We start from the raw sequence: 27,918 nt of genomic DNA on the forward strand, positions 1-27,918 counted from the left end.
CCCTGGGGACGCAGAGGATGATGCCCAGCCCCCTCCCCAACTCCGCAACGTGAGGGTGACCATGTCCTGCACCATCACAGCCGCTGTGCTTGTACAGAGGCCATGGTCAGGATGTCTGGCTCTCCCTGGGACTGGGAGCTGCCCCAAGACCGCACCCATGTCCCTGTGCCATGTATAGTGTGGCCGGGGCGGCGGGGGGGGAAGGGGAGATGTCCCCTGCCTCCGTGTAGAGGGGACATGTGAAGGGAAATCATCCTGCTGGGTCCTGCCCCGGGGTCGGGAGCATGTCACGTCTCTTTGCACAAGCATGTGCCTATTGGGCAATGGCCCCTGGGTGTCACGCAGCTGGAGCCACCTGCCCAAGGGTGGCATGGCACGTGCTCGCACGTGCACAGGTGTCTGCGTGATCCGTGGAAGGCATGGCCCACGCGCGCGGTCCCTGGTCTCCCTCCCACCTCCCCCCCGAACTACTTAATTCAAACTACTTACCTGGTACGGTCTCCCTGGATGACACTGCTGGCGGTGACCCTTCTGGTGTGCCCAGGTCAGGGCCCTCTGGTCCCGGCTCGATGTCCCCCGGGCTGGCACGGACCGCCCTGCCCCCAATAGTTGGTGGAGGGCAGTGAAGTAGGGGCAGGTGGCAGCCCCTGCAGCGGCGCCGCCTCTTGTGGCCCTGGCGTACGCCTGGCGCAGCTTTTTAATTTTAATGCGCATCTGCTCCTGGGTGCACCTGTGTCCCCTGCTGGCCATGGCGGCTGCTATGCGCCCATAGACGGCCGCATTCCTCCTCCTAGTGCGGAGATCATGGACGTTGGGGGCCTGCCCCCAAACCTCAATGAGGTCCATGACCTCCGCACTAGACCAGGAGGCCGCGCGCCGTCTACGGCCCCTGGCTGGCTCCTGGGTGCTGGGGGACTGGGCAGGGGACGTGTCACTGGCACTGTCCGTCTGGCTCATCCTGCAGCCACTGGTTCGGGGCAGAGACTCCGGGCAGGGCTGGCTGACTCTAGTGCCGTCTGGCCAGAGTCTACCCCTTTAAGGGCCCGGGGCTGGGGGAGAGGAGAAGAGTTTTCCTGGTTGTGCCCAGAGAGGCCACCAGGGAAAGCTGGGGAGGGCTAGCCTCCCACTAGTTCGAACTAAAGGGCTACACAGCCCTTAGTTCGAACTAGCTAGTTCGAACTAGGCGTTAGTCCTCGTAAAATGAGGTTTACCTAGTTCGAACTAAGCACTCCGTTAGTTCGAATTAAGTTCGAACTAACGGAGCGCTAGTGTAGCGCCTAGGAAAGTTAGTTCGAACTAACGTCCGTTAGTTCGAATTAACTTTGTAGTGTAGACATACCCTGAGTAAGTCGGAACTGGCGTCCAGATTCAGCCGCTGCTGAAACTGATCAGTTTCAACTGCGGCTGAATCTGGATGCCAGTTATGATTTACATACAGATTCAACTTAAGAACCCCAGGCGTCCCCAAGTCAGCTGCTGCTGAAACTGATCATCGGCTGATTCCAGGAAGCCGGGGGCAGAGCAACTCTGCCTCGGGCTTACTGTAGTCAGCCTCTGGTCAGTTTCAGCAGCGGCTGACTTGGGGATGCCTGGGGCAGAGCAGCTGGGGTGCTCCAGTAGCGCCAAGCTGCTCTGCCCCAGGCATCCTGATTCAGCCGCTGCTGGTCAGTTTCAGCAGGACCAACCCAGCAGCGCCCCAGCTGCTCTACCCCAGGCGTCGTGGGCAGAAAAGCCTGGTCTGCTGGGGGGGAGGGAGCACTAGCTGCCCCCCCCCCCCCCAGCAGACCAGGGAGACGGGGAGCAAAGCCTCGGAGGACACCCGCAGCGGGACAGCCCAGGCGCACCGCGGCTGTCCTGCTGCAGGCGTCCTCCGAGGCTTTGCTCCCCGTCTCCCTGGTCTGACCAGCAGACCAGGGAGACGGGGAGCAGCTTTTCTCGCCCCGGAGAACGTGGGCGGCGGGACCGCGGCTCATCTGGGCCTCCCGCCGCTCCCGTCCTCCGGGGCGAGAAAAGCCCCGTTCGTAAGTCGGATCCGCGTAACTCGGGGACTGCCTGTATAGTCAAACTGGTAGGGTTTTTTTTAAAGTAGATTTTTATCTTATTTAAGAAAATCTTATTATGTACCCATTTTCATGTTCTTTTTCTGGGCTGAAGTGTACCTGGTTTTCCCTTTGAAGAGTTAAATTTTTATTTAGCAAAATAGTTAGAGTGTAAAAAGAACCTATAATTTACACCCATATTTAACATTCTTTGATTTTGGGGTGTGTGTGTGTGTGTGTTTTTTAAACGAGATCAATGGATTTCTGTAGGCCTACAAAACATTTGAGGAAATAAATAATCACATTTCATAACAAGGCTACATATAATATACGTTAAACAAATAATGCTCACATCTAATTCTGTTGTTATTCTTGCTTCTTTTACTATAGGATTCACTTGAAACACTGCTGTTCATGTTCTTATTTGACATCAAAAGATCCCTCTCATCACTATATAAAAGCCATCTGTCTTTTCTCTCTTCTTCCCAAGGAAACCCTGCAGCAAAATTCTAAAGTATACCAACTAGAGCCCTCCTCATTAGACAGCAGTATGAACAGCTGTCTTTGTCAACAAAAAGCACACCCAGCTCCTCCACCTCTGAGAGAGTTACCTCTTTTCACCTCCTGGATAGGGATATTTCCTAATGATGATCTTAGCTGCTGAACTTCACAAGGCCTTAGAACTACACACAGGAAAAGTGAAAAACTTTTAAAGAGCCTCCTCACACTCTTCAAACATAGGTCAGGTTTGAAGAAGAAAACATGCTGAACTCTGGCATAAAGTCTTTGAACCTGCAAAGCCAAGCATGTTTTGGGTATTAAAGATTAAATCTCCAAGCCTGATTCTAAAGAAGTCATTTTTAGGTTTCCGTCTCTAAAAAAGAGATACAAGAACTTTTACACTAGGGAAATCACTCTATTGAAACAATAATAGTATATTTTCAGAGATGTATAGCAGATGCCAGACAAGTCACAATTAAACCTAAACCATATTAGGGTGAAAGATGGTATCTTTTCTATAATCCTTTCCTTGCTTTAGAAGGCAGCTTTAAGTGGGTCAGTGGTGGCATAATTCAGAGTTTGGGGAAAATAAAATTTTAAAAAAAATCTTACTCTGCAGAGCAGTGGAAGTGATATGCCAATAGAGGGTATGTTCTGCAATATTAATAATCTCGTGTTGGCACATGACATGTGGCAAGCAAAGGCTGTCTTGCACAAGGTGACTTGCTTTGTCTCACAACAGAAAGAAAGGAGGTGGTTTCAGTTTGATATGAGAAAAAAAAAAGATGTCCTTACATAGGATACTGTCTGAGAATCATACCCAGGGTGAATTGAAGCCTGTAGTTTATTTTACTTTTCCCCTAGAAAATAAAAAAAACAAGTGGGGAATATAGTACTCAGGCAACAGAAAACTCAGGTTCCTAGCATAGTGAATTGCATGGGGTTCCAGAGCTGCTGCAAAGGAAATACTCTCTTCATGCAAAACGGATGAAGTGTCAAGACTGTGGGGTTGAAACCGTGCCTCCTCCCCACATTGAATAGAATGGCAAAATTCCCCAATCAGGACAAATTTCATCCCAGGACTTACAGCAGTGAAGACCTATGCAATCACAACTCTACTTTGTTTCAAAGCACAAAAGTAGACAATTCAGCTAATCTGCAAGTCTAAGGTGGTCTCGGATATATATGAAAAATCTATGTAATGGGATTTATAACACCACTTGTCTGCTTCAGCAGTCTCTTACAGAAGATGGGTTACTTCAATTTGTGTAAGCCAAATGCAAATGCAGGAAAAACATTAAACCCATTAAGACTCATAAAAGGGAAAGGATGCAAACAAAGCGACTTCCACAGAGGAATGTTTTAAAATTATAGGTTATGTTCTTCAGACTCTTGCTTCTAAAGCCAACAAAGCATCTATTAAATCCCAATGAAATCAGGAACTGGAGTTTGTCTGCTGTAAATTCTGTAGTGCACCAATAAAATAAATATTTTGATTGGATCTGCAAGGGAAGATCACCAAGTTAGATTTTTTAACACAAAATATGCTCCATTGTCTTCATCAAAATTACTTGGCAGAATGATTAATCACAAAGTAAATCTGACTATGGGAAAAAAATCCAACAAGCTATGCATGAAAAATGAGATTACAGCATCAGAACTAAGGTTATTGAGAATATGCTGACCACAACATCATTTTAATGTTAGCTGCAATAATGCATGTTTTATATTTCCCCCTCTTCCTTTTTGCATCGTGCATCATTCAACAGGACAAAGTCCAGAATTCACTTTACTATTTTCATTAGCCTTCCCCTCTTTGTTTATACTTTGATTGCAAGCATTATGGGACTTTGGATCCCCAATGCAAAATCTGAGATCTTAATTTTGTTGCTACAGATAGGATCATAGGCATGTTTATAGTCTTTCAGTTCTTTGGGTTGTGGTGAGAAGCCCTCATGAAAGTCCTTGGGGAGAAAGTGATAAATGAAAGTGTGCCATTTTATTCTCTAGATTTACTCAGATGCTAAATCTGTACATGTACAGGCATGGGTTCATAGTAGTCTAATCTCACAAAGAATCTTTACCCTACTAAGTAAAACATAGAAAAAAGAAAGTAACTGAAGAAATGTGGTATCACTCTGGACAACTCACTCACATCTCCGCACATAAAGGATAAACAATGGAAAATTAAAGAAAGTTGAATCGCACTGTGGGTCAGGTGGGTGAAGATGTTTAAACGGGGGAAAGGGCTTAAATTGTACAATATTGTACTCTAGGGCTGAAGAATCCTCTGAACTAGAAAGAGAAAAGAGGAAAGTTTCAGAAAATAAGTTTTGCATGCCCAGAGTTTCTATCACTATGAGCAATAGTAAAATACATTATTTCAGCAGCATCTTACACATTCTTAACAGAGAAGAAGAGCTCACTAGATTTGTGACGGGGCAGCCCCTCCCCGCCCAGAGCCACGCCGAACAGGCGCTGCTCGGCGTTCGGGGGGGGGGGGGGGGGGGGGGGGGGGGGGGGGGGGGGGGGGGGGGGGGGGGGGGGGGGGGGGGGGGGGGGTCGGCATGGGATTGCGCGGCTTGTACGCAAGCCGCGCCGAGGTTTAAAGGGCCGGCAGCCGCACCGGTGTGCGGCCACGGCGCAGCAGGAGAGGAGGGGTTAGGGCGGGAGGAGTTCCCCCGCCTTGACAGGCCCTGACGGCCGCCAATCGGCGGCAAAGGCGGACGGACACTTCCCCGCCCCGACCTGGGACGTCAGGGGGGACGGCTACGGCGGGACATTTAAAAGCGCCGCCGCCATGACCAAAGGGGGAAGGAGAGAGCAGAGGGGCTGAGCACGGAGCCGTGGGAGGGGGAGATCGGGGCGACACCTCCGGGGCTGGCGGCAGCCCCAATCACGGACCACGAGCACACAACCCCAGCTAGGCGTGGGTCGCGGTAGGGCCGGCAGCCTGTCGGCCAGGTATAAGGTAAATACCCCGAGCGGGGAACGCCGGGGGTGGGGAAAGGAAGCAGCCCAGGGCAGAGCCCATTAGGGCTGGTGGGCTGACGAGTTACGGCAGGAGCCCCGTCAGCCGGACCGGAGCGAGGTAGTTCCGTGTCCTTAGGGCCCTGGGCTGGGGCCCGTGAGTGAGGGCAGGCCCGGGCCCCCCTTTTCCCCACCCCGCGGTTGGGGGGACTACAACCGTGCCAAAGAAAAAAGGTGAATCACCTAAAAGTCCGGCGGAGAACCGGAGTTACCGGCCAGAGACTAGGGTACAGCGGGGTACACCGGGGCACGCCGGGGTACAATATTGTTTTGCTGTTAGGAGTTGAACATCTGGTTGAAGAGGAGAGAAATATGAATAAGGAATTGAGAATAGCATGACCAACGTGTTACTCTCATAGGCACTGTGTTACACTAAGGCTAGATCATTATTGGCATACTCTTCTAATTTAAAGGACACAGAAAAGCAGTTCTATCTCTGGTGCATTGATTTTCTTATTATTCTTTATTTGTATGAGCATAGTGTCATAGACTAGGGTCTGACCATGCAAGGTACTGCACAAACACAGAACACAAAAAGCGATCCCTGCCCTGCAAGCCAATGTTTCGTACAAATCCAACGTAAATATCTGTATTCAGCATTGTTGAACCCATGTCAGTTCTAAGCTGAAATATTTAGTAGTGTTCAGGAACAAACCACATTTACACCATTTATTCTTCATCAAAGAAGTTTACAGACACATTGGGCTCGTCTACACTGGCCCCTTTTCCGAAAGGGGCATGTTAATTTCACAGGTCGTAATAGGGAAATCCGTGGGGGATTTAAATATCCTACTTTGAAGTAGGAATAAGATCCTCCGGAAAAGGGCTTTTTTTCCCGGAGGATCGGGGCCAGTGTAGACGCTCTTTTCCGGCTTTTCTAAAAGCCGGAAAAAAGCGGCGGACATTTTTATTTAAATGCCGCGGGGGATATTTTAATCCCCCGCAGATTTCCCTATTACGACCTGTGAAATTAACATGCCCCTTTCGGAAAAGGGGCCAGTGTAGACGTAGCCATTCTGTCCCAGTGAGGCCACTTCAAGGAGCAAAATTCATCTTATATTGTCCCGTAACAGAGCACCCGTCACTAACTATTCCCTTGCCATTGCTGTCAGACCGGCAGGCAAAGAGCCAGGTAGACCTGCTTGGTTTTTTACACTAAGTTATAAATGGCAACTTGCAATAAGGGTTACTGTTCACACAGGAGCAAGAACTACTTCATTATTCAGTTGTGGCCTTGTCCAGTGAGCATAGTGTCACACACAGCTCCAAACTCCTTTTGCTTACTTTGACAACAGTGCCTCCTTTTCAACTAGGGAATTCTGGCTCCTCCATTCTTCTCCTGGGGTTACCATCAAGCCCAGCAGAGCAGAAACTGGTCTATAAAAACAAGCAGGACTACCTGGCTCTTTGCCTGCCACTCTGACAGCAATGGCAGGAGAATAGCTCTATGTTACTGGACAATATTATATTAAATTGTGAAGGTCTATACAAACACTATAGTTTCATCAAGCAAGAGTACATAGCTGGGTACCAGATGAAGGCTTCCTTTGCTCTGGCAGGGATTAAGAGAAGTGGAGCAATTTGGGTTTTAGCATCTCCTGATTTGCCATTTCGGTGTTCAGCTTTCTTGGCAGTGGCCATCACATTCAAGGGACTGTACCGAAACCCATGTCATCCACCGCCTCTTGGATGAGGCTGCTGACCCCAAATGCATAACCAAGACTTGGCCAAATGGATGAACTGCCACAATACTGATTCAGCTCTGACCGGCAGCATATAGCGTTCATCAGAAGAAAGTGGAAAGAGACTAGCTTGTGCTTTTGGGACCTTGCTTTCAGACTGTAGAAGCAATCGGTTCAGTCCACATACCATGTAGATATTCACCACCTTACTTGGAGACAGCTTTAGAAATAAAAAGCAACACTGTCCATGGCTCAGTTCGAGCCTTCTCTCTCAGCATAGCTGCTTTTTCCTCCCAGCCCATTCTTGAGAGAAGGTATGCAACCATTCTCACCTTCCTTAAACCCAGGTGAACCACCTGTCTCAGGGAGAGAGACCCCAACTCATCTTTTCCCAGGGGGAGTAATCTGGCCAGAAAGGCTGGGTGTATTTCACTGCCAATGTGTTCCATTATGGAAAAAGTCACGGAGAGTGAAGTGATCTCTTTTATTGGACCAGTTTCTGTGGGTGAAAGAGACAAGCTTTGGAGTTTATACAGACTGCTCCAGAGGAACTATGTACTTGAAAGCTTCTCTCCTCCCATCAGAAACAGGTCCAATAACAGATTTGACTTCACCCACCTTGTGTCTCTAATATTTTGGCGTCAATTCAGCTACAACAGTGCAACCAACAATCTGTAGAAACCACCATATTAGTGGTTTCCTCTAACGGTAACATGCCAGGATAGAACTGGTACAAGTGGCAACTTCCATTTCCACATAGGTTTGATTTTCCACTAATTAGAGATCTAGAGGTCTCCGTTAAAGTCACAGAGCTTTTCTAGGTACTTTCCAGGTCAACTCACATAGACAAGGACACATGGGATTTGATCTCCAGTACAGGATCATATACAGTGGTATAAGCGATCGCTCCTGGCTCCCTTTCAGATCTCTTCTCCTCTAATCAAGTCAGTTGAGACAGTCCCCAGTGATATGCCTGGAGACTCACTATAGAGTCCCAGAGACACTTATAACACTATTAATCACGGACTCCTTCCTCTAAGTGACCTTCAGACAACGTGTTACACAGACGAGCAGTGACAGAGGCTGTTATAAGGCAAGAGGCTGAACCAGATTATATTCTTTGCCACAATGTAGGAAGATTAAGAGAGTATTTAGAGGCTGCAATGTGGGAATTACCGTGTTCTTCCAACCTAGAATGTGGAACAATTCTGGAACTGTGGGAAGTCCGGTTAAACTGGGTGGTCCCCATTTGGAAATACAGCACTCCCCCATTCTCATCTACTCTGACTGCTGTAGGCAAAAATCAATAAGAGTCACCCAAGAGCACAGAGAGATTATTAAAATTCATCTTATGCAGCCATATTAAAATCAAATGCTAGGTAACAATAATGCAATTTTAGACATTCCAAATAATCCTGAAAGTATCTTCTGCCTCCCCAAAGAAGAGATGTGTAATTTTACCCTGTCAGTATTCCGCCACAACACGATGAGTCCAAAACAGCATAGTGTTTAAAAGATTAGGAGAGTACTTTAACTGGCTTCAGATTGAAAGATCCAGTCTTTAAAAAACTCAGAATAAAAATGTACATGCACCTAGTAAAGCTCACTTACACAGGTCACTTTCCGGTAAATCTGAGCAGCATTCTGGCATTCTGAGTAGGGGTATTCTGAGGTAGCCATTTCCAACATGCACATTCCAAAAGCATATACGTCAACTGATTCATCATAGTGTTCTTCATACATTTCTGGGGCCATAAATTCTGGAGTGCCTAGATACAAAAAGAAGAATTTAAGTTAGACACAAACACTAAACATGTTTCAGTAAAGTTTCTTCTTGGTCTATAAAAACATACCTGTTTCAGCTGTGGCAAGGTAAATGCATGGTTATTTTAAAACAACAAAGTTAACTAAAACTCCTCCCTGCAACAAAAAATACCCCTAACATAACTGACTCTGCCCTCACCACTAATGATGTGAGAAATGCAGAGAATTCCAGAAGTAAATAGCAAATCCTGAAGTGAAACACAGTGTGTAGAGCTTGGACATAAATTGAAAGTTACATAATGATTGATTATGGGGACCGAGGGAGAGACAAGGGAAAGACATAAGAAATTTTACATCTGGTTTAAACTGTTCACAGTTCGTTTCCAGCAAAACAAACAGTAATTACTTAGCAAGTTGAACTTTTGGTGAGATGTGCAGTAGTCCAAGTTCTTATATGAAGAACGTGCAAGAAGAACACTAGCATTATGCCTGATGTTACCACCACTGCAGTGAAACCAACAGAACTAGAGGAAGGTCATTCTCAGTGGAGATTAGGATGGCAGAAACTTGATCTACTGTGATCAACCAAATATAAAGCTCTTCTTACTCTTTCATAACTGAAACTAGCAGCTTTATTACAAACTGCTCATTAGAATCCCTTCAAAAGTTCCCTTTTCTATACAGCAGATCAAGAACAAAGAGAGGTAGTAATGACATCAGTGCTAGCTGAGTAACTCCCAGGCTTAGCATCAAGACTTGGAAATAGTCACAGCAGTTGTCTAACTCTTGTCAAAGAGCCCCCAAATAACAATTATTTTGAACAGTGAAGTCAACAGAGCTGAACTGATTGATACCTTTAGCACTGAGGCTTGCTTCAAACAACTTATTCAAGGAACTGCATCTAGTCATGGAATAATTTATACTTGGGCTGTAGGAGTCTATAATACAGTATCATTTTCTTAACAAATAAATGCCAGAGAAGATGCAAGAGGAGTGAATAAGGCAGTGCTTAAGATGAAAAATACCTAGATAGGCTCAAAGATCTTAAAAAAAAAAAAAGAAAGAGTAATATCTACCAGCTAGGATACCAATGAAACAATAAGGAATCTTTGTTTTCTCTAGATACCTTAACCTATGAACAAAAGAGAAGTACTGGTAATTATTGTGGTTTCTGAAGGACTCCTAATGGCCCATGTCATTTTCTAGTCTTCATCAAGACAAGAACTCTGGGGTACTAGTCAAACTCACTTCTTTTCTGGGATTTGGCGTTATTGGCGTCTCAGTCCAGACCTACATTAAAAACATTTGCCAGCATAGCTATGGGTTTGTTTTTTTTAAAATAACTGTTTTATACCTGTAGAAAGCTCAAGGTAGACATGATCATCCCACCATAAAAGTGCTTTTGCTGGAAAAAAGGTACCAACTATATCAGTAAAAGCCCTTTCATGTTGGAGTAAGTAGAGCCCGACACAGATACAAAATTGGTGCCTGTATCTGTGGATGCAGATACGCACTGAGTAGACTGGATGGAGTAGGTGGGAAAATAGGAGGGGAGGAGGGTGCTGGCGTTGGCGAGGTGGGGGTAAGGAATGAGTTTGTGGTGTGTCCTCCTGACTCTCAGCAGGGTTGCAGCTGCTGCTGCCTGCAACTCAAGAGGCAGGATTCTACCCAAGCCCAAGGCTGGGCTAGGTTTGGGGAGAGCAGACTGCACAGGGTAGGTGGGGAAAGATGGGGTGGGAAGGTGCTGGGGAGGTGGGGAGTTTGTTTGGGACGTCCTGACTCCCATCTGAGCTGCAAGAGTCAGACCCTCTGTCTCAGCACAGCAGCTCTACCTGGGCTGCAGCTGCCTGTGCAGGGGAGGAACACAGGACTCTCTCTTGGACTGAGGGTCGGGGGAAGCAGGCTGCATGGGGGGAGGGTGCCAAAATTTCAGGTGGGTGATGCTGGTATGCTGGGCATGGGGGGGCATGTGGCTAAAGGGAAATGAGGTGCTGCTGAAGAAACTCCGTTGTCTCATTAATGCATCACAGGGAGCTTAGTCCAAAAGATCTTCCCTTCTCTTGTTGAGGCTGGAGTGAGGAGTTGGCATTAGTTACAAGATCTAAAATATGCCAGGAAAGTTATGATGCAGGGGAAAGAATAATGTAGTACCCTGCTACATGTTTAAATTTCAAACAAAATTTACATGGGTTCTTTTTTAACACCTTTTTCTTTTTGGCCGTAAGCCACTGACAGAATTTTTGGAATCTTGTAGATTTCTGAAAACTCTGATCTTAATGACTTTTTAAAAATCCTGTGTTACTAACTAATACATGGTAAATTGTTAAAACTGGAAGAACTTTACCATGGATCCTGCTTATGTATTTGGCCTTTCAATTAAAGATGGATTCTAGACAAGTGATTTCCACTAAGTTTTAGAATACGTTTGGGGAAGGGTACTGGCATTAAGACCAGATCTTTGCTATCTGGTATAGTTCTGGCTCTTACGAGTCAATGGGCATACTCAGAAGTAACAAGCACTAGGTATTTTGTAGGATGAAGACCTGATTTGCAAGGTCTTTGAAGCATGCATATATCTGAAGTCACGTGTTTATGTGCTCTAGGCGTTCTACTCTTTTGAGCCGGTGACACACATATAGTGTGAAAGTTTCAAACCAAGAGAACTTACTGTTTTTACAGATCTCTGTTTCACTTGTGACCTGGGGGAGAGAGGGTGCACAGGATTTGGGTGATGACCTGGAAAAAGAGGGGGTGGTAGCAAAAGAGGTAGGCTCTAGCCGGGAGGCACTTACCTTAATGGCTCCCAAACAGCAGCCCTACAGGACCCCAGAGGCACAGTCCCAGGCTGCTCACAATGGCTGGCTGAGGCTCTCTTCTCCAGGCGTGGAAGGAGAGGGGCAGGAAGAGAGGCTTCACATACTGTCCCCTCCCCAGCAAAATTTCTTAACTCCCATTGACCAGTTTCTAACCAGCAGGAGCTGATAGATTTTGCTGGGGGGATAGCATGCAAAGCCTCCTCCTCAAAGTGGTAGGAGCTGCTCTGTGCCTGAGGCCAGATTCAGTCTGTAGGTCATATCTTGTCCACCCCTGGTATGAATGTCATGTTGATGGGTGGAACCAAACCTGGGACCTCTAGAGCTTTGCCCATAAGCCCCTACAGCTTGAGCTATAAAGCCAGCTGGCTCTCAACTAAGGCTGTAGAGGAGACTTATTTTCTCTCTCGCCCTCTGTAAGTGGTCTAAGTGCTACTGCTTAGGAGAGTGAACCATGCCCAGAAGATATGTGGGTTACATAAACTAAAATCATACAAACAAACAGTGCAAATAAGAACACACCACCACCAAATCAGGACAAGAAGGGCAGAAATGCAGAACAGAACTTACCTATTACACTTTTGGCAAATGAAGCTCTTTTGAGGGTTGCCAGACCTAAGTCTCCTATTTTCACAGACCCAGTCGGTCCCGTAATAAAAATATTGTCGCATTTTAGGTCTCTGTGAATGATTGGTGGTGTTCTTGTGTGCAAGAAAAGTAGACCTTTCAGGATTTGTCGGCACCAGCTACGAAGAACTTTTGGTTTCATCACTTTGAATCTTTTCAGATACCTGCAGCAAAAACACACACACAGCAGTAGGTATAAAGAAAAAGAAAGCATTCTCTAAAACTCTAAAGGTTTTACAATGGACAAAATTGTGCACTTGTTTTGAATAAAAATTCACCTCAGATACCAACAGCAGTTCAAAACCAGCACCGTGGTAAAAGGAAATTGTGCTCTCTAAAGGAGGAACCAAGACATTTAATTTTTTGGAAATAAGTTAATTATTGTATTAAGCTTCCCAGGTACAAATACCACCAAAATTTAGGTGTATGAAAGTATAATAGTAAAGCAATTTATTTTATGCAGAGTTCTATGCTAGAACGTGTTTTAAGTATGCAGATCAGTACAATATGGAAATCTCCTTTGTACCGCAGACCTGCATTTTTAGCATTCGTTTGAAACACAGGTCTTTACTTTAGATATGGAAGGTATGTTCAGGTGGAACGTAAAACCTACTTGTGCTTGCAGAGTGGCACGTTGGAGATGTGCAGTGATGTGTATTACTCCCATCAGGGATGAAAATCTGTTCTGAAGTTTGTGCCAACTGCTTTATAGCCAACTGAACAAGTGTCAGTACCATAAGCTATTAATTAGTGCTGTTTATGAGATAACCTGGAGCAGCTCTTGCTTCAAAAAATGAAATTCCAGCTAAAGAGCTCTTTTATTGCAGTTTCATAATACAAACCACAAATACCAACCCCCACCCCCCAAAAAATCAAACCAAAACAAACTGCAACCTGACATATTCAAGCAGAGCTTCATGTGCATATTGGAAAACAAAGGCGAGAACTGCTGATAGTTACATAACTGAAACAGCAGATCAGGAGGGAAAAAACAAAAAGGTGCTGAAATTCTGTTTTCAAATCAACAGAGTGCAAACACAGGGACAAATGACTGAAGGGAGAGAACCAATCAGCTTTTGGTCTTCAAATGCCTTTTCTTCTAACTACCTATAGCTGTGTTTCCCCAAGAATGTTGGCAACTATTCTTAGATATGTCACTAGGAGTATAGTACTCACGTTTTTAGCGTTCCAGAGGTCATCAATTCAGTAACCAATACAATACATTTTTTTCCTTTTACACAGGATTCCCAAAAGTCGTAAAATCTAACAATATTTGGATGCTGAAGACCTTTCAACATTTCTGCTTCCTCCTTAAATCTTTGTCTTTCTATTTTTGTCAATTTTCTGTCCTACAATCCAAAACAAGCATTATTAGAATGGATTAACACTTTTTTTTCTTTTTTAAAACTCTGTAAGTCATTTACTATAGTTTTGATTATGCTAGGTTTATTTTAAGATCAGGTCAACCATGATTATTATAAAAATTATAACAACTTCAAATCTAGTGCTTGTCATCATTAAATTGTATCTCAGAGCTGAGCTGAAAGACAAGTAGCCCTGTCTCCAAGAAGTGTCTGTGCTGTGCAACATAAGTGCCTTTGATTTCCATTTTCACTTTCTAAGGCCCCCCCTAAAATCCCACAACTGAACCAAGTAAGTACAGTTAACTTGAAAGACTGGAGTCAGAAATGCAAGGCCTGATTTTCAGATGTGTGGAGTACCCCACAACTCCCGTGGATATCTTTTACAATTGAGAATGCTCAAGACTTTAAAGAGATCAGGCCTGTAATCTGCATATCAGTGAATAAAAAGGGTAAATTCCTCCTTAAGAATGTCTTTTCCATTGCTATGGAAACAATCTAGACAATGCCACCTCAAAAAAGAATGTGTCAAATTTTCTGCTAATCACAATTATGCATCTTCTTCCAAGCTATTTTTCACTAAATTTGATCCCCCCCCCCCCTCCAGCCCTTCCAAAAAAAACCAAACATTTAAAATGACTTTATGCCTTTATCTTTTGTGATGTAAAAAGGCACCTGAAAATGTTTGCCTGTTTTTAAGATCAGAAATATCAGGAACAACAAACTCAATCTTCCTGGAGAATCTGAGATGTCTCTAGGATGTTTAAAATCTGGCATCTTAATTGAAAAGACAAAGATATTTAATGGTTAGCAAACGTTTAGACCTTGAAGATAAACAGGTGCAAGAGTTTAAAGGAACGCCTTAATCTTAAAACAGTCACCATCTAGGCTCTTGGGGTGCTGTTAATTTACTAGTTCTTCAGTTCAACCTTCCAGCTTTTATGAAGTGTAAGTAGAAAGAAAAAAGGTAAAAAAGAAAAAAATCTGTTGGGGAAAAAGGTACTCCTGCAGTCATAAAGGCAGACGAGCTTTTGTTGGATTAGCAGGGGAAGAGGACTGCGGCTCCTTCAGGGATACCTAAACCAACCCACTTCCCATTGTAGGATTTCAACACCCTCATGTTTTTAGGATATAGATAAATTGAGACAGGGAGAAGAAGCATTATCCTATATGACAGGCCAGTTGGTGGAGGGAACCCACTGGCTCCAATGTACCCAAGGGGCAAGTCAGAGAAACCCTGAAAAAAATCTTTAGCGTCTCCTTCATAAGTCATAAAAAAGCCTAAACATTTACTCTAGCTGGGAGCACCCCTTTGGTACTATATGATAACCTGTGGCCAGTTTCTCTCCCATGGACTGTAAAGCAGATTAAGATCACTCCAGTTTACTGCCCTAGAAATAAAACTCCTTAGCTCTTTAAAAGGCAGAGCTGTCTCTTACTGACCAAACTCAGGGCTAACAAGCCACTGCATTTATCAGGCCCAAAATTAGTTCATTTTTCAAACTCAGACATTTTACTTTCCTCAGCAACCTTAGAGGCATGTAGATAATAATATGCACTTAGTGAATTAAATTGCCACTCGGCTTATTTTTAACTGAGACTCTGAAGGAGATAATGCCATTGACGTGTTGATACCGTCTCCCTGCATCTGCAGTGAAAACGATTCCACGCGGTAATAAGAATTCTCATGGCTAGAGACAAACTGGCTTTATCCTGGCAGAGATTTTTCAGAAAATCCTGGCCAAGACTTGCTTCATGTTTTAACTCATCTTATTGCCTTAGACAGAGAGAAGAAAGTCTACTTTCCAAGAGATGGAGAGGGGGAGGAAACACTTAAATTTTCCTAGGATTGCTAGATGTGCCAATTCAGCTGCTCAGCAGATTTTAATTCTCTAAATTTTACTGGGCAGCATCAATGTTACTACTCCTACTAATGTTGCCCAGGGCAACCAATCTTCTTCATGGGGGAGGGGAGAGATCCTTATTACAAGCTATGCTGCAGCCTCACACTCACGGCCCTTCTACCAGTGACAGCCGGACATCCACCACATTAACTACAATTGGCAGTAACGAGGCGCCCCTGCTGCTATTCCGTATCAAACCACTTTGAAAGAAAGCTAAAAAATGGGGCTCAGCAAGCCTGCGCTGAAGAGTCTGACAATTGCTTTCAACCTCACTGGTCCTTCCCCTACCGCTGAGTTTCCTTTTAATTTAAGCCCTGTAGAATAAATCAGCCACACTCCAATTAAAGAGGAAAGGGAGAAATTCCCTGAGAGTCAGGAAAGGCATATAAGGGAAGGAAGGTTCAAGCCGGGAGCAGAGAAGAGGACAGTAACAAAGCTGGCAATTTTACAAAACATTTCTACATTTTTAAAAACAAATCAGTGTTCTTTGAGTCTAACTTTTAGGTTTCTGAGAATCCTGGGGAATCTTCCACCCTTACATAGGTTGTGACTAAATTTAAGTGTTACCCAAACACGTGTCCAAGTGCATTGGAACAGAAGACTCAGTTAAAAGTATTCAGCAATGAACACTTAACAAAGAACCACACACATTTTGAATTGGACAAAAGAGCCTGACCCGCCTTTCTCCCTTCAAACCATCTCCATATTTCATGCTCTTTACAGAACATATTTTTAAATCAAAAGAAAACATAAGTTCTAATAAGCAGCAACACAATTTCTGATGCTTCCTGGATCTGCCTCAGCCTCAGAAGGGAGCCAGTGCCAATTTGCCAGCACTTGAACGGCAAGCGCAGTGATAAGTCAAGAACGCTCCGGGTCTGGGTCAACCAGTCCCACTGTGCGTACTTCAAACCGATATTGTGTACAGTCTTTGTAAGAGCTGCTCAAATTCCATCAGGCTCAAGTTGACCCACAAGTTGTTGGCAAAAGCACAGGATCTTTTTAAGAGGGCTTAAAAATTAATCTGTTTTCTACTTCAAGGCAGGAAAGAACCTACCCTAGTTGTTTTAACAATAACACTCACTCAAACTTCATTGGGAAGCCAAAAAAATCTTTACTGAGGTTGTAAGCACATATTCTCAGACTGTACAATCCACACAAGACAAAGTTTTAATTAAGGTGAAACTACAGTTTTAGGCTTGGTGTTTCAAGCTTTCAGAAAAGTCACATGATCAGAGGGAGGAGATCCTATGCTGAGGTGACGCTCGAGCTAACTAATTCTACAAAAGTGTTTGGAAACTACCAAAGCAAACAGAACCCTGGAATATCAGATATTAGGTCTCAAGTTGGGAGTCCAAAATCAGGGAGCATTTGTGACAAATTCGGATGTGAACTGAATAAACTAGGGTTAGGCAAGGAGTTCATTACAGGCAATTTACTCCTATCTAGGAGCCTCACATTGAGTGACTATGCAGCACTTCCCCTCAGACTGCAATCCTGTTTTCAGAGGAACTCTCTGCTCAGCGCACAGCCCAAGTTGGTGGGAAGAAGGCTAAGCAGACAGCCTCCTCAAACCTCCGTAGGCCCTTACAAAGTGCCCCTTAACCTCACTTTGAGGCTTAGTCTCACCTTCCCCTGCCCCGAACACCACTGTACAGAGAGTGCATGACCCTCTTATACTGCCAGCCACTTATTGCCTCAGTTCATCCTCTGCAGCCATGAGAGATGCAACTCGATTTTCCCTTTGCCTCATTTTATTCCAATCCCTCCTCCTTTCTTTAGCATCAGCTGCTACAAAAATGGGTACTGACAAGGTATAGTGATGCAAATAGACAAAACAGTCTGACAGCCCTCTTCGTACCCAACAAAATAGAAGAGTAATCCTGAGTTAAATACAAGCGCACTACTTCCTCTATTTTCACTTTATTGATTTTATCCTAGAGATTTGTACTATGAGTTTCCAAAAAATCACGAGACTCTAAAATACTTGGACAATGTGTTTTCAGTGTGAATTGGGAGACACAGATATGATTTTACACACAACTATACTCTTCATCTCCTTATAAGGTGTCTGAGTTTCTTGGCTCCTTCCTCCTTTGAATCTCACTATACTGGGACAGAAAATCTTGGCTCTGCAGGACAGAAGTTTAAAATAATTGAAAGCCTCTCAACACTCCTGCATAGCACCAATGTTTCTAAAATAACTTTAACCTTCAAAAGTTCAAAGCTATTACATACAGTAATCCTTGGTTCAACATTTCTAGATAAAATTTTAAATGAATCAGTAAAGCAAAATAACGTAAGAGTTCCTCCCTTCAGACTTGTTTTAAAAAGCTAAATTAGAGACTTGGCTAGATTCTTCTCTTTCATAGACTCTAAAGTATGCATTAAAGAGAGGCATTTCATACATATTTATCAAGAGATTATTCTAAATGATAAACTTACAATGATTCAAAGTAGAGATGTTAAATTTAATCAACTAATCGACTAGTCAATGGAATTTCCGTTGATTAGTCGATAAGCGGGGGAGCCCCAGGAGCTAACCATGCTGCAGGTCTGCCTTTTAAATGTATTAAGAGCCAACAAGCTCTTAATACATTTAAAAGGCTGAAGCACACCAGGGAGGACCTTCCCGGCTCACATTGGGTCCCCCTCACTGAAACCAGCCTTTTAAACGTATTAAGAGCTGACATGCTCCTAATACATTTAAAAAGCAGAGTCACAGAGTCCGCTGATTCCCAGCTCGCACTGGGTCCTCACTACCCCCCTGCTTCCTCTGCCCGCCTGCAGAGACGGTGCTGGGGGGAAAACCAGCTTTTAAGCTGGCTCCCCCAAGCACTAGCTCCTGCTCCAGCACTTCGCTGCATCTCTCTGATAGAGGCTGCAAGGGGGAGGGGAAGCAACTAGTAGACTATTTGATAAGCTTATGCTTATCGGCGGGGCTCGACAAGTTATACAATCTACTCGCCCGTGGCAAGTAGATTGTAACCCAGAAGAGCCAGGTTCCGGCGATCTGCACATGTGCAGAACGATCTGTGCATGCGCAGATCGCCAGACAGCGTGGCTGGCGAGCGGAGCTCGCCATAGTTTGGCGAGCCCTGCTTATCGGATAGTTGACTAGTCGCTTACATCCCTAATTCAGAGCAGAATTTGTTCCATAATCAGAGCTCCAGTACCATAGCAAGAGTAGTTACAGGCAGTCCCCGGGTTACATGGATCCGACTTACATCGGATCCCTACTTACAAACGGGGTGAGGCAACCCCGCACTAGCTGCTTTTCCCCCATCAGACCAGGGAGACACAAAGCTAGCGCCCCACCCAGCAGACCAGGGAGACGCGGAGCAGCTTTTCTCAGCAGACACCTCAGCTTGAGAATAAAGGACTGAGGGAAGTGAGGTGTGGGAGAATAAAACTGAGCTCTGGAGAAATGTTTGGCTAGAGTTTCCCCTACAATATGTACCAGTTCCGACTTACATACAAATTCAACTTAAGAACAAACCTACAGTCCCTATTTTGTACGTAACCCGGGGACTGCATGTATAACACAAGTTATCTGTTTTCTGTAGAACAGTAAATTTTCTTGCACATACAATGTAAGACACCTCTGTTTTAAAATAAACTCTGAATGCACAATCTTGAAACAAGTTTGCTGTTTAAACAAGCTTGTTTAACTGGTAATAATAGCACTGAAGATACTAAGCCTTATAAAACACAAGGCAAAAGCAAATTCCTACTCTTAGCAGAGATGTCCACGGAAACCAACACAAAACGGTATTGTACAGAATGATTTAAGACATCTTTGCAGGTGTCGTCTCAATAATCCATGCCTATCTACCTTACCCCAAGTTCACGATTTGTATTAGTTTTTAAGTATCAGAGGGGTAGCCGTGTTAGTTTGGATCTGCAAAAGCGACAAGGAGTTCTTTGGCACCTTATAGACTAACAGATTTATTGGAAGCATAAGCTTTCATGAGCAAAGACCCACTTCATCAGATGCATGTAGTGGAAAAACCAGGGGCAGCTATAAAAATACAGACATAAGAAAAGAGTACCAATCAAGAGTAAGGCTGGAGATAACAAGGTCAGTTCAGTTAGGGAGGATGAGGCCCACTTCTAGCAGCTGATGTGGAAGTGTGAACACCAAGAGAGGAGAAACTGCTTTTGTATTTGGCTAGCCATTCACAGTCTTTGTTTAATCCTAAACTGATGGTGTCCAATTTGCAGATGAACTGTAGCTCAGCAGTTTCTCCTTGAAGTCTGTTCTTGAAGTTTTTTGTTGCAGGATGACTACCTTTAAATCTGTGGTGTGGTGTATAGACAACAGAAACTCTAACTCTGGAACCAATCCATGCAACAAACCTCGGTGCCAACTCTGCCCACATATATACACCAGCAACACCATCACAGGACCAGGGAGGTTGTGGAATCCCCATCTCTGGAGATATTTAAGAGTAGGTTAGATAAATGTCTATCAGGGATGGTCTAGACAGTATTTGGTCCTGCCATGGGGGCAGGGGACTGGACTTGATGACCTCTCGAGGTCCCTTCCAGTCCTAGTATTCTATGATATACATCAGCCAAACTGGACAGTCCTTACATAAAAGAATAAATGGACACAAATCAGATACTAGGAATGGTAATATACAAAAACCGGTAGGAGAACACTTCAATCTCCCTGGACACACAGTAGCAGATTTAAAGGTAGCCATCCTGCAACAAAAAAACATCCTCCCTGACTGAATTGACCTTGTTATCTCCATCTTTACTCTTGATTGGTACTCTTTTCTTATGACTGTATATTTATAGCTGCCCCTGGTATTTCCACTACATACATCTGACGAAGTGGGTCTTTGTCCATGAAAGCTTATGATCCAATAAATCTGTTAATCTATAAGGTGCCACAGGACTCCTCGTTGCTTTTATTAATTTTTAATTATATATTTTTATTCTTCTCCTATTTTGCTGCTGCTAAATATTTATGGAGTGCCACTGCAGCAGTAAGCCACGACACAGTGTGCATAAATAGGCTGTTAGACTCTCTCAGGTGCTGTACCTACAATCACTTAATTATGATACAAGAGCCTATACAACACAGTGTAGTTTATTGTTTTTAAGAGTATGCTTCTAACTGTTAACTTCAAACTACTTAAAAGGAATGTATGTAATGTATCCTTCCACTATGAAACAAGAAAAAAAAAGCTAATAGTGAAAAGTTACAAATACCCTTTTCTATATTTATTTTCTCATTCTCTTTTTCCCCTTTAATTCTGAACATAACAAATGCACTTACATTGGCAAGATATGTCACTGAACAAGTGATCGCCATTTACCTTTCGGACAGAATACCCAAATTATTATTCTATTTATCACGTAGCACTTGTCAGAGTAGGCTCTGTTTCAGAGTAAGTTATCGGGGATTTAGACAAAATGCTGTTTTGAGTCATGGAACAAATTGCATTTGCTATTTGTAAATTGGATTTGTGAAAGTCAGTCAACCATTTGTAACACGTGTTACTCTCTCCTCCCAGACAATCATACTGGGCTTTCATGCCAACCAGGATTTCTTTTTGCCAACTTAACATTCACCATTATTAAATTTCCAAGTGCTGCACATTGGCTATGGTTGGAATTAGTACCAAACCCCATTAATAAAATTAAAGGACAGACTGAGTCTTACATATTAGATTTCTGAGAATGACACCCCAATTAACAGTAGGAAACCTTGTTTTGCTAGTATCTCCACCATCTGGAACACATAAGCTCTGACTAAAGTCCTCATATGTCATACAGGAAGAGGAGAAGGCTTTATTTTTCCAGTGGTGAAACTGAGTTCCTATCTGTCACTGTCTAATACTCATCCTAGAAAATGAATACGATAATAAATTGGTATATCTCAAAACACATTTATAAATAAGAGAGCATATTATCCGTGTTTTACAGATGGGGAAACTGCCAGAGAAAGTTTAAGTGACTTGCCCATGATTATTAAGAGTAATTGAAATATTTGGGAATAAATGACAAATCTCCAATTTATACTCCGCTGCCCCGTGCTCCAGCTGATCGGGCGGCTTCTCCTCTGTGCCTGCCCATGTGGAGCGTGGGGCATCCTGCCTGAGCGTCATGGCCAGCTGGCCGGGCAGACACTTCTCTTCGCTCCAGCCCGGCTGCCCTGCGCTCAGTCCGGGGGAAGCACGGGTCAGAGGTTTCCCTCTGTGGCTGGTGTAGGGAACTCCCTGCCCCCAACCTTGTTCTCTCTCCCCTGCCCCAAACCTGTCCCCCGCCCTCCTGTTCCCTCTCCCTTGCCCCCCCACCCCACTGCAGAAACCTGCCCCCCCCCCCCGCAGAAACCTGCCCCCCGGCATCCTGCCCCCCCTGCAGAAACCAGTTCCCTCTGGCACCATATCTCCTACTGCAGAAACCTGTCCCCCTGCCTTCCCCAGTACAGAAACCTGTCCTCCTCTTCCTCCTGCAGAAACCTGTCCTTCTGGCACCCTGCCCCTTTTCTCCTTCCCCCACTGGCACCCTGTTCCCTGCCCCAGAACCCACTAGCACCCCTCCCTAATACTGTGTCCCCTGCTCCTGAATGACTTTTCTATGGGTCAGTGACCCCTGACTCAAGGCAGGTTTCCTGCCATTCTCATAAATAAAGGCAATGCAGAAACTTTTTGTTTTAGTATTTTATTTAAAAATGAAGCCTGGCCAACAAACCCCCAGTTGGGGCCAAGCCCCGATCTGGCCACAACCACTCCTACATTCCCCCTTCCCCAGACCCTAGATCTGAGCCTATCAAACACTGGAACCCCCTGCTCGAGCCCCTCACATACCCCAACCCAAATTCCTGCACCCTCACATCCACAAGCCTGTGGCTTGTTTAGTATCCTAACTCTACATCTGACCCCAACAATGCCCGGCCTGGAGCCCCCTCCCCGAGCCAGCGTCCCCTTCTCCACCTCCTCCTGCATCCAGATTCCTTCCCAGAGCTTGCACTGCTAACCCCTTCCCACACCCAAATCCCTCATTCCCACCCTAGAGACTACACATCCTGTCTCAACCCAGTGAGGGTCCGGCTAGACTGCAGGAGTTTTTCAGGATTCTGGAGATATCCCAGAAAAACTTTTCTGCATCCAGGGTTGCGTTTGCTCTTCTGCTTTTTTAGTGGAAGAGCAAACAGGCTCTTTCGGTCACCCCTATACTCTTCTTTCCACAAGGAATAAGGGGGCTTCCAAAAGAAGGGTTTTTTTTCTGACATTTGGTCTAGTCTAAACAGGCCACATGTTGGAAAAACCTCTTCCTACAGACGATTTTTTTTTTAAAGCAGCAGTATAAGGATTGAGGATAGCAAGTGATGGAGAGGAGGAGAATTGAGAGGGCAGGGCTTCAAGGAAAGGGCGGGGCTTCAAGGAAGGGAAGGGGCAGTAGATCTTGGCTTGGTCTGTCATTTAAAACGTGATCTTGGTGTAAAAAGGCTGGAGACCACTGAACTACACCATTATATCCCTAGTTCAGGCCAGCTCTCAGTGGGCAAGGGCTCAAGTCGACAGCTGCCAGCCCCGCAGTATGACCCATTTTTTTTCCTTTGGAAAATATGGTCACCCTACTTCTTCCCTCACATCTAACGCACTCTGCAAGAGTGTCAGCAGATCAGCAGCCCCCTACCATGGCTCTTTCTGCCTTAGATTAGAGCAGTGTTTCTCAAAATCTTGCTAGTGACTGAAGCAGTGATGCAGAGGCTGTTATTTAAATAACTATAAAGTTCTATTCAGAAGCAGAAGAAAGATCCACCACGATCAGGAATCAACGTTTTAGCAATTGATTCACTGGCCATCAATTTATCATGCCTGTTTAGACTAGGGATGTTAAATTGCGATTAATCTGCTAATCAAGTAGTCGATGGAATTTTCATCGATCACTTGAGTAGTCGATAACGGGCGGGAGGGGAGGAGTTTGCTACCCCCGCTGCAGCTCTGCAGTTTAAATGTACAGCAGTCCGGCTCCTACTACATTTAAACTGGAGAGCCACAGCAGGGTTAGCCAGGACTGAGCTCGCACCAGCCCCGCCTTTGAAATGTAGGAAGAACCCAGCACTGCGCTTCTGCCTTTTAAATGTAGCTTCTGATATAGAGGCAGCAAGGGAGAGAGAAATGCAGGTAATTGACTATTCGACTATTCTTTTACATTCCTATTTAGACATAAGTCAATCTCCGAGCACGCTCCTCTCGACAACAATCTCTACCAGGATAAGAATAGTAGCTGGCATCAACAGGAGAGCAGGTTCTGCCAACCTTACCACACATAAGATAACACTGTAAGTATGTCAACTGCAGCAAGGCTATTTGCATAGCTGAAGTCACGTAGATTAGATTGACGGCAGGGGATATTGTAGAGCAAGCCCATGTTTAAAAAGAGCGTTCGTAATATTCTTCTTAGCCTTGAGATAAAATGGTCTTTTAACACTGATTGTATCACCTGCTAAGCATCATCGACTGGTATGACATCTAAGAATTTGCCATCTCATGCCTGCCAACATATTAGGAAAGATTCTTTGTTAGCTACTCTTAGACCAAAAGAATAGTGCACTGACTTGAAAGCCACATGTTCTGGTCTCCTCTGAAACGGAGTGTTAATATTTCTATATAATTCACAACCCTTATTAGCCAAGGCTTCATACCCTTACCTTTACCCATTTTCCAAATAAGATAACAAAGGTTGCATAAAATCACATCAGGCAAGACAGAGACAAGAAGCCAGAATCTAATATGACAGAATAAGTATCAGTCACACTGACTTTTAGAATGAATGTGCCAACCACTATGTAACCACGGCTCTAACCAGTGAACCACACACTCTGCTCCTCAGAGCCATTAAAGAGAACCCAGGAAATCCAATTCCTACTGTTCCCCCGCTATCTCTCAAACAGTTGCATAAACCATTGGGAAAATGTCTGTCACATGCTCTAAGGCAGTAATTTTTTATGAGGGGCCACTTCAAAAATTTGGTAAGAGGTCAAGGGCTGTATTCTTCCATGATATTAATGGAAGAGGTGCAGAGTCTGAGATGGAGGTTGGGTGCAGAAGGGAGCTTGGGGTACAGGAAGGGGGGGATCTAGGAGGGAGTTTGGGTAAAGGAGGGGGTTGTGACTTGGGGCAGGGAAGGGGGGTTGTGACTTGGGGCAGAGTCCAGGAGGAGGTATGGGTGCAGGAGAGGATTTTGACCTGGGGCAGGAGCACAGCAGGGGATGCAAGGCCTGGGAAGGTGTTGAGATCTGGGGCAAGTGTGCCAGGATTTGGGTTGTGACTGGGGCAGATGATTGGAGTACAGGGTCTTCAAGGGGATATGGTGCAGGAGTGCAGAAGGTTTGGATTATATGGGGTAAAAGTTCAGGAGAGGAACAGAGGGTGGAGGGAGGGAGTGGCTGGGGTGTCAGAGGCAGGCTTTGGTTGAGAGGCGCTTACCTAGGGAGCTCCTAGCCAGCAGCCCAGCAGCTACTTCAGGCAGGCTCCCTGACTTCCATACCCTCACATAATCTCACATAATGCTCAGAGCAGCCAGCCGTGGGGCCATGTTCTTCTTTGAACCCTGTGAGCCCGGGGGGTGGGGGAAGTTGTTCTGCAAATAGACAGCTCCCATTAGCTGGAAAGTGGCCAATGGGAGTTGTGAGACTGTGCTGGGGGTGGGAGTAGTATGCGAAGCGTTCAGGCTTGCAGCGTTCAGAGAGGCACGTGACCCCAACAGCCAACTTCTCTGAGTCATGTGGGGGGCAAGGCAGGCAGGGAGCCAGGCCAAGGCTCCCGCTGGGCCCATCCACCCCTGCTCTAAGGACTAAGGGTATGTCTACACTACCCTCCTAGTTCGAACTAGGAGGGTAATGTATGCATACCGCACTTGCTAATGAAGCCCGGGATTTGAATTTCCCGGGCTTCATTAGCATAAGCGGGGAGCCGCCATTTTTAAATCCCCGCTGCTTCGAACCCCGTGTAGCGCGGCTACACGGGGCTCGAACTAGGTAGTTCGGACTAGGGTCCTATTCCGAACTACCGGTACTCCTCGTGAAACGAGGTGTACCGGTAGTTCGGAATAGGCACCCTAGTCCGAACTACCTAGTTCGAGCCCCGTGTAGCCGCGCTACACGGGGTTCGAAGCAGCGGGGATTTAAAAATGGCGGCTCCCCGCTTATGCTAATGAAGCCCGGGAAATTCAAATCCCGGGCTTCATTAGCAAGTGCGGTATGCATACATTACCCTCCTAGTTCGAACTAGGAGGGTAGTGTAGACATACCCTAGTTTAGCACAACCTACTTCTGCTACTGGTTAATTCTTAGAGTGGGTGAAAATCAGAATTTCCATCTTACAGGAAATTCTGATATTTTGACATTTGGGTCCAAAATACCTAAATTTGGTACAGAACAAAGTTTGGAGATGTTGAACATTTTGTTTCAAAACATTAAACTTTATTGAGCTAAGAGACTGCAATGGCTTATGGGAAATGTAATTCAGATGCCTGCCTCTTGTTCTCATTCTCTGGTCAGACTGTGATGAACTGCCATCATATGTAGGGTTGCCAGGTGTCTGGTATTCACCCGGACAGTCCGATATTTTCAGCTCATGTCCAGTAAAAAAAATTCAGAGAATACCGGACACCTGAAACGTCTGGTATTTTCTGAAATTTTCCCTGAGTGGGAGGCAAAAATACCGGGCACCTGGCAACCCTACAAACACTCAGCACCTGGCCTCTTCTCTCCCCCCCACAGTCCCCAACACTCCCAGCCCCCCTGCTTACCTGGTTCCCCAAAGCTGCCAGCACAAAATGGCTGCCAGCCAAAAGACCTAGGGCAGTGTTTCCCAATTGGTGCTCCGTGGAACCCCAGGGGTCTGCAAAGCGAAAGTAAGGGTTCCGCGAGAATGCGGCATTGCCCCGCCCCCTCTTAAAGAGACAGAGTATTTTGCAGGTCTTTTTGCTCAACCAATTCTGGAGGGGCTTTCCCCTGGGTCTTAGTGCTCAACTGCTCTCCTGTTCCTATCCGAGCACTTAAAGGGGACATGCTGTTTTATTTAAATTTTATTTTTTTGGCTTAATAAGTCCTTTTCTTTTTTTTTTTTGCTCAACAACTTTGGTTCCCCCCCCTTTTTTCCCCTCTTCAACAGAATTCTTTCCCAGTGGGGTTTTTTTTGGGGGTGGGGTGGGAGGGTGTTCGGTATTTTTGTTTCAACAACATCTGGCAACCCTAGTCATATGTGACTTCTATGAAGCCCGTGCAGATAGATCAGAGGGGAGATTGTGGTGCATCAGGGGAGATGCAAACCAGTCAAAGAATCAAACCCACAGGAGAGAACTGGAGCATAAAGCACACAACTGGCAATCTAGCTGAATCCTAGCTAGATACAGTTTAATGCTCACCTATTCCAAAACAAACTGCTTCAGTTCAGTTCAACAAGCCAAAGTATTTTAACCTGAAACTAAATATTTTGTTTTGATTTTTCCTGACAAAAGTAAAAAGAAATTCGGGGGGGGGGGGGGGGAGAAATCAAACTTTTTGATTTTGTAGAATTTCTATCTCAGACTTCCTCACCAGCCCCATCATCACTGCACTCAAGCGGAAGAGATCTGTACTATGGAACTGCAGAACTTAGGTTCCAAGACTGCCACATATCTATGCAGGGGGAAAACCCAACCCTAATTAAAGGTGGGGTAAAGTTCTCAAAAGTCCCTAAGTGACGTAGGGACTAAAATAAGTTACCCTTAGATCTTTACACGTGGAAATGCAAAGTACTTAATTTTGCAACTTTTTTGCTGTAATTTTTTATACGATTCCCCTGCTTTAGTGAAAGGACCCTGCAATTATAAATATTTAAATGATTTTATACTGAAAAATATTTGCGTGTTGTTAAATAGTATTCTTGTTTTCACGGTGGTTAATGGGAGCTGTCCCTTTAACAGGGCAAGGCACTTGATTGCAACGTGTGGGAAATTTTACCTGTTTGTCCAGACTGAGTAAAAACCTGGCTATGTAAACTTTAACAATGTGAGACAACCGGCCTCCTCCTTGAAGGTAGAGAAACATTACCATTTGGGAGACTGGGAGCTTTAGGGTGTTGCTAGTGAACTATGAAGCTTTTCATCTAGAATATGTTTTAATTCAGCTTAGTTCAGTAGCTATTAAAAGTTGCTCCATTTCCATGGATGTTTAGTAGGCCCCTTCA

General features: G+C 44.8%; 1 protein-coding gene across 15 annotated transcripts in view; it reads right to left on the reverse strand.

Moving 5' to 3' along the window:
• The window catches only part of WNK2 (WNK lysine deficient protein kinase 2), a 198,221-nt gene that overhangs the window by 124,720 nt on the left and 45,583 nt on the right, over nt 1-27,918 (reverse strand). For all 15 annotated transcript variants that reach the window (XM_075938943.2, XM_075938942.2, XM_089781184.1 and 12 more), the window contains exons 3-5: nt 13,633-13,805; nt 12,400-12,620; nt 8,864-9,021 (exon numbers count right to left, since the gene is read on the reverse strand). In XM_075938943.2, the coding sequence (XP_075795058.2) occupies nt 8,864-9,021; nt 12,400-12,620; nt 13,633-13,805 (552 nt within the window). The remainder of the gene's footprint in view (nt 1-8,863; nt 9,022-12,399; nt 12,621-13,632; nt 13,806-27,918) is intronic.

Source organism: Pelodiscus sinensis, chromosome 11 (assembly GCF_052426305.1).
Source record: "Pelodiscus sinensis isolate ZL-2025 chromosome 11, ASM5242630v1, whole genome shotgun sequence".
Lineage (NCBI taxonomy): Eukaryota > Metazoa > Chordata > Testudines > Trionychidae > Pelodiscus > Pelodiscus sinensis.